This window comes from Meles meles, chromosome 8 (assembly GCF_922984935.1).
Source record: "Meles meles chromosome 8, mMelMel3.1 paternal haplotype, whole genome shotgun sequence".
In the NCBI taxonomy this organism is placed as follows: Eukaryota; Metazoa; Chordata; class Mammalia; order Carnivora; family Mustelidae; genus Meles; species Meles meles.
This window is the reverse complement of record NC_060073.1, coordinates 99,508,260-99,516,060: the sequence shown is the minus strand read 5'-3', so window position 1 is coordinate 99,516,060 and position 7,801 is coordinate 99,508,260. Positions and strand designations below refer to the sequence as shown.

General features: G+C 37.0%; 1 protein-coding gene across 1 annotated transcript; it reads right to left on the bottom strand.

Moving 5' to 3' along the window:
* Window positions 1-1,120: 1,120 nt before the first annotated feature.
* On the bottom strand, window positions 1,121-2,062 carry LOC123948817 (olfactory receptor 145-like). Its single transcript, XM_046015956.1, has one exon. The coding sequence runs from the start codon at window positions 2,060-2,062 to the stop codon at window positions 1,121-1,123; it is 942 nt and encodes a 313-aa protein (XP_045871912.1).
* Between the last annotated feature and the right edge of the window lie 5,739 nt (window positions 2,063-7,801).

Below are 7,801 nucleotides of genomic sequence, written 5' to 3'. Positions count from 1 at the left end.
AGTTATAATAGAACTACCTTATGATCCAGCAACTGCACTACTGGGTATTTACCAAAAGAATACAACACTAATTCAAAGGGATACATGTACCCTGTGTGTTTATAACAGAATTGTTTACAATAACCAAGATGTGGAAGCAGCCCAAGTGTCCATTGATTAATGAATGGATAAAGATGTGGTGTATATGTACAATGGAATACTATTCAGCCATAAAAAAGAATGAAATCTTGCCATTTGCAACAACCTGGGTGGAGCTAGAAAGTATTATGCTAAGGAAGATAAGTCACTCAGAGAAAGACAAATACTGTATGATATCATTCATATGTAGAATTTAAGATACAAACAAAGGGGAAAAAATTAGTGAGAGAAAGAGACAAAGCAAGAAACAGACTCTTAACTGTAGAAAATAAACTGATGGTTACCAGAAGGAGCGGGGGGGGGGAATAGGTGAAATAAGTGATGGGAAATAAGGAGTGCACTTACTGTGATGAACACAGGGAGATATATGAAACTGTTGAATCACTATATTGTACACCTGAAACTAATATAACACTGTATGTTAACTAACTGGAATTAAAATAAAGACTTTAAAAAAGAAAAAACTTAATATTAAAAAGTTGTTTTTAAAAAGTTATTTATGGAGAAGTTACATTAAATTGCTATAAATAGAACCACATTGTTAAAAGAAATCTGCAAGGGCAGCAAAAAAGCAAGAAAATTGTTAGAAAGGAAAACAATGTAGATTAAAATTCTCAAGGGTCTGGATTCTAGTCCCCCTTGTGGAACAAGTTGGGTGTAAGGCCCTGGAGAACATACATAATATTTCTAAATTTCCAGTGCTTATTAAATGAAGAGGTTAGATAAAATGGTTTATAAGCCCCATACAAGATTAAATGATTTATGATTATAGAAAAATGCATAAGACAATCTTGGAATAGCTGAGGTGGGTCAAGGGACAATGAAAATAGATATGCATTAAACATTCATCTGAACATGAAGACTTAAAATTTTCTTTATGTACAGAAGAGAAAAAAAAACTGGAACTTGGATCACTCATTGAAAACACACACACACACACACACACACACACACACATAGAGCATTTTATCTCCTCCAAATACTACTTTCTCAAAAAAATATTTTTTCTTTTCAAGGTTTTCCTCAAGGTAACTTTGACATCCTTGTTCCTCAAACTGTAGATTAGTGGATTTAACATGGGCACCACAATGGTATAGAACAGAGAGGACACTTTCCCTTGGTTAAGGGGCAAAGTGGAAGGTGGTTTGAGATACACAAAAGCCCCAGAACCAAAGAAAAGAGATACCACAATTATGTGAGAGCTGCATGTACTAAAAGCTTTGGACCTGCCCTCGGTGGAGTGAATGTGGAGAATGCTGGAGAGAATCAGACCATAAGAGATGAAGATGGTGACAATTGGCATTCCAATGTCAATGGCCACAAGTACAAAGACCACCAGCTCATGCACATAAGTGCTGTTGCAGGAGAGCTCAAGGAGAGGAAAGATGTCGCACATGAAATGATTGACAAGATTGTCATGACAGAAAGTCAGACTTGCTATGCTTCCCATGTGGACCATGGCCCCTGAAAACCCCATCACATAGACACCCAACAAAAGAAATAAACAGACCTGAGGAGACATGGTGACAGTGTACACCAGTGGTTTACAGATGGCGACATAGCGGTCATATGCCATTGCTGACAGGAGAAACGACTCAGAAATGACGAAGAAGCAGAAGAAAAAGAGTTGAGTCATACACTCTGCATGCAAGATGATATTCTTCTTTGAGATGAAACTCTTCAGCATTCTGGGGGTGATGGTAGTGGAGTAACAGAAATCTACCAAGGAGAGGTTGAAGAGAAAAAAGTACATGGGGGTGTGTAGGCGAGAATTCAACCCAATCAGTGTTATCAGGCCCAGGTTCCCCAGCAGAGTGACCATGTAGAAACCTAGAAACAGGGAGAAGAGAGGGATCCGGAGTCCCGGCTGGTCTGTTAAGCCTGCGAGGATAAACTCTGTCACAGAAGAGTTTTTAGTTGCCATTCTCCTCCTCTTGGGTGTCGGTGGAAGAAGGGCAGTCTGGGGAAAAGAAAAGAGAACCAGTGAAAAAGAAACACCACCACTCTCAGTATCCACCCCCCATTCTGGAGAATGGAATCCACAGAGAAATTTGAACATTAGCGTGGTAGGAAGGCTTTTACTATTTTCTATGGATCTATCTTACAGCCCAAGTGACTTTAACTTGCAGAGGGAATGGTTAGAGACTAAACTTTGCCTCCAAAGAGAAAACAGTAATGTATTCATATCCATGTATAGATGTCTTTGAGGTATTTAAGTTAGTCCATTTTCTGTCCTTCTCTCTCCTGCCTGTGCTTCCATTGCTGACACCAGAGCCTCTTCCCTGAAGAGATTCCTATCAGAAGACACTGTTTCTTCTCAGAACCCCCAGCACTGGGTCACTGCTGTCAATCAAGAAGATGAGGCCACATTTTCCTAATCTCTCCTAGAGCAAGGGGTTTAATGATCATTTTTTTAAAGCTAACACTTACTTAAGGTGTTCCTATGAGAGGATATGCACTAAGAGCTATGTGACAATATTATTATCCCCAATTTGCTGATGAGACAAAGGAGTTAGGTAACTAGCACAAGTCCCCAAAATACTGCGGTGCAGGCAGAACGTGAACTTTGGCAGTCTCTCACATCTGCACTCATAACCACTATGTTACCTGACTCACCAGGGTTAGGAACATACTCACCTTCCTTTAGTTCAGAGCTATAAAGTTATTCTCTACCGTTTCTTGACCACAATCGTCGTGGAACCTGAAAATGACCATAATGAGTAGAAAATGTTCGGCTGAGCTAAGAACTCTCTCCTCTCAATCTGGTGCAGAGGATCAGAAACTCTAAGTTATCTTATAGGCCTTTCTGCACTGAAGAACATGATTTCCAATTTTAATTTGCCCAAAATCCCCTCTAGCTATAAAGAGACAGTGCCTTTTCTTAACCAGAGGACAAGAGAATAAGGAGTTTTATTAGGATTATAGGTCTCGGTGGCCTGATAATTAAGACTCCCTGAAAAGAATTTCATCAGAGATTACTTTCCCAAAGGAATAAGAAATGTTTATTTATACCCTTGATATTGCTTGATTTGGCTTGTAAAGACAATTACTTTAACTAACATTTATCCAGTACTATTAAAAGAAAAATGTTTGTGAAAAAAAAATTTTCAACATTACTATTTCTTGAATACATAGTAATGTATCTGACACAGAACCCTTCTACTGACTTCTGGCTGCCAAGATCCAAAACACTATATAAATAAATCCTTATTAATTCTTTACAATAATGATACTCACTTTATACATAAGTTGCTCACAGACTATTTGTTTCAGAGCCCACATGCCTAGATGTATCTGACTCCAGGCCCCTGGATTTGTATGTAACCCCAGGCCCCAAATTGTTTGTAACCACTAGACTAAGCTTCCTCCTGATAAGAGTTACTGAAATCCATGAAGCTAGGGACCTTACCTTCTTGGATCTGGCTGACTCCTGTAAAGTAACAAATATGCAATGACTTTAATAAAAAGAAGTGGTTAGATTAAGGAAAGATTAACACAAAGTGCTATCATAAATTAGGGTAGGACATTCAATAATCTAATCATATCCCAGTTCATTCTAGGAATAATTGTACTATATCTATCTCAAAAAAGAATAGACTTCTCTGATCCCCTAACCCTCTCTTCCCATGGAGTGTAAGTGGAATGGTAACAATATCCATCAGGTAAATGCTCCCAATCTCTGCCCAGAACAGCCTTTTTCTAAATCACTAACTGATCAGAACTCCTTTTGACTGTCCTAAGTTCAACCCACTTTTCTTGGAGCACTACTCTCTACTTTCTAGCTTCTAGTGCTCTCAGATTGAATCCTAATGGATCAGATTTCAATGTAGGGACATATCCAAATTTATTCTTCCTCTTCTGTTATTTTTGTCTTTTTCTGTCTTTTTCTCTTCACACCAGCTCTGCCTTGACAAAAATTGTCTATCCTATGACTTGATCTCTCAGAGCTGTAGTTACTTTAATATCAAACCCACACACCAACAGAATTTTAGACCTCAAAAGACTTGGGAAATTATCAAATCCAGTATTTCCCAAACCTGACTGAGCACCACAATTATTAGAGTATTTACCAAAAGGAATTCTGGGCTCCCACCCATACCTTCTGAATCAGAATCTGTATAGATATGAGTACCATAGCTGTATTTTTTTAATCTTCCCAAATGATTACAATGTCAGCAGCTTATAGATCCGCAGAACTAATATTTACCCCTATCTTGCATGCAGAGACACTAAGGAGAGCCCAAGAAGTAAAACCATTTGCCTAAGGTCACAGATCGAATTTAGGTCTCCAGGTTTCCAGTTTCTCCTGACAGCTGGAATCTGTGGGGCAAGGGATGGAGAAGAAAAAAAACAAAAACAAAAAAAAGAACCCTCGGGCATGTGCATTGAGGATTTCTTTGAGTTCATAGCTGAATTCTAAATTTTGTATGTGCATGACAAAACTCCAGATGTCTAGGACACAACAGCTGTTTGGAGTCTAGGAACTGAATAGGTCACAGAGGATGCATAGTACTGGGGAGCTGTTAGACTTCTGGCGTAGTGAGAGTGAAGAAGCTTTGATGAACAAACCAGACATTAAGATGAGACCCCTGAATTCCATACCCTAAGATTGAGGACTATGCCATCAGGCTAAGGGCAAAATGGAACTAGACCTATCATAACAAAGGCTAAATCTAGGTCTCAGCAGGATGGAGGTGATCTGCTAGTAAATTAACGGCATCCCAGAACAAAATGCAACCATCTGCAGAGAAGAATAACATAATCGACTGTCTCTACAATATATTGACACCAGCATCATAAAATAAAAAATTACTAGAAATACAAATATGCAAAAAAATATGACCCATAATCAAGAGGTAAAAATATTCAGTAAAAGCAGATGCACATGTGACCTTAATGTTGCAGTTAGTGTACAAAGACTTTAAAATAACTATTATTTATGGAAATTTAGACAAAAGCAATACTAAATTGACTAACAGATAGAAAATCCCAAAAGATTTATAAAAACAATAAAAAAGGAAAATTTCAAAAAATTTTAAAAATGAGAATATTGGAAATAAAGAATTCATTAGCTTGGTTTAATAGCAGATTAGACACAACCAAAGAAAGGATACTAAAAGTGAAACAGATCAACAGAAATAATCCATACTAAAATATACATAGAAAAGATAAAGAGGAATACAGCAACCAGAATCCTTAGAACAATGCTAAATTGTCCAAAATACGTGTAATTAGAGTTTTTAAAGGTGAGTTGAGTAAGAATTGGGGGAAAGAAGATTTTTGAAAATAGTAGATGAAATGATCGTATTGTTTTTATCCTTCTCATATTGAACTGATGTACCACCTTGCTTGATTTATGAATCTTGAACCACCCTTTGCATCCCTGAAATAAATCCCATTTGATTGCAGTGAATCATTTTTTTTAAATGTATTGTTGGGGGTGCGCCTGGGTGGCTCAGTGGGTTAAAGCTTCTGCCTTTCGCTCAGGTCATGATCCCAGGGTCCTGGGATCGAGCCCCGCATCGGGCTCTCTGCTTGGCAGGGAGCCTGCTTCCTCCTCTCTCTCTCTCTCTCTCTCTCTCTCTCTGCCTGCCTCTCTCCCTACTTGTGATCTCCATCTGTCAAATAAATAAATAAAAACTTTTAAAAAAAATAAGTCTATTGTTAGGTTTGGTGTGCTAATATTTTGTTTAGAATTTTTGGATCCTTGTTCATCAGAGCTACTGACCTATAGTTCTCCCTTTTTTGTAGTATATCTGTTTTGGTATCAGGATAATGTTGGCCTCCTATAGAATGAATCTGGAAGCTTTCCTTACACGTCTACTTTTTGGAATAGTTTAAGAGGAACACATATAAAATATTCTTTAAATGTTTGGTAGAATTCACCCATAAAACCATCTAGCCTTGGACCTTTGTACATTGTAAGGTTTTGTTGTTTTTCTTTCTGATTCAATTTTTATCTGCTAGTAATCAGTCTTCATATTTTCTATTTCCTTCTGATTCCATTTTGGAAGGTTGTATATTTCTAGAAATTTATCCATTTCTTCTAGGTTGTCCAATTTGTTGGCATATACTTTTTCATAATTACCTCTCATACTCTTTTGTATGTCTGTGGTGTCAGTTATTTTTTTTTCCCTCATTTTTAATTTTGTTTGAGTCCTTTCTTTTTCTTGATGAATCTGATTAAAGGTTTATCAATTTTGTTGATCTTTTCAAAGAACCTGCTCCTGTTTTCATTTATCTGTTCTATTGTTTGGGTTATTTTTTTAGTCTCTCTTTCATTTATTTCTGTTCTAATCTTTTTTAATTCCTTCCTTCTCCTGTTTTGGGGCTTTGTTTGTTCTTCTTTTTCTAGCTCCTTTAGATGTAAGTTGGGTTGTTTATTTGAGACCTTTCTTGTTTCTTTAGTAGGCCTGAATTGCTGTAAGTGGCTCTCTTAAAACCACTTTTGCTATATGCCAAAGATTTTGGAATGTTGTGTTTTCATTTTTGTTTTTCTTGATGTATTTTTTAATTTCCTCTGTGGTTTCTGGGTTGATCCACTCAGTGGTCAGTAGCATGATGTTTAGCCTTCATGTATTTTTGTTGTTCCAGATTTTTTGTGTGATCAATTTCTAGTTTTATACCATTATTGTCAGAAGATATATATGATATGATTTCAGTCTTTTTGAATTTATAGAGGCTTGTTTTGTACCCTAACATGTGATGTGTCCTGAAGAATGTTCCATGTGTATTTGAAAAGAATGTGTATTTTGCTGTTTGGGGGTAGAATGTTCTGTATAAATCTGTTAGGTCCATCTAGTCTCATATGTCATTCAAAGTCAATATTTCTTTGTTGATTTTCTATGGATGATCTATTCATTAATGTAAATGGGGTGATAAAATCCCTTACTGTTACTGTATTACTTTAAAGCAATTATTTTACATATCTTGTCTAGCTTTTTAATTGCTTTTGGTAAGATGACAAGCCCAATATAAGTTATTTGTCATGGCCAAAACCAGAAATCATAGCTATTTAACTTCAGTTGGCTGGCCTTTCATGGAGTTCCAAAGCCTGGAAGAAAGAGAGAGGGAAGGACCAAGAGAAACAAAAGAATATGTTCATTAGAATATATGCCTGGACTCCAAAGTTCAAAGAACACCAAGCCAGAGTAGGAATGTGAACAGGGGTGTATCTGTTGAAATGCATTTGGAGGAAGAATCTCTCCTTGATGAAACTTTAGACAGGCCAATGTCTTTGTCTTCTTCTCAGCTAGGACCTGACCTTAGATTTTCACATCCATCTTTGCTGAGTCCATTCCTAGCAAGAATCCTGCTGCTTTGATTTAGAGAGTTCCCTGCCCTTGATATCTGATCACCTTGGCTTTGAATCCTATTAAGTGAGTTTAGCAAGAATCGCCCTGCCCTTGATGTCTCCTCTTAGTAATTTTCCATCCATTGATCTCTTCCCCTTACTCTTTGTTTATAAATTCCCATTTGTCCTTATATTTGGAATTGAGCTCAATTCAATACTGAAGTCTCTTTTTCCCTATTGCAATAGTTTCTGAATAAAATCTTTCTTTACCACGTAAAAAAAAAAAAGAATATATGCTTGGGATATACTAAGCACTCAGTAAATGCCAAGTACCATATTCCTAATGCTTCATGTTCAAAAATACTTGTA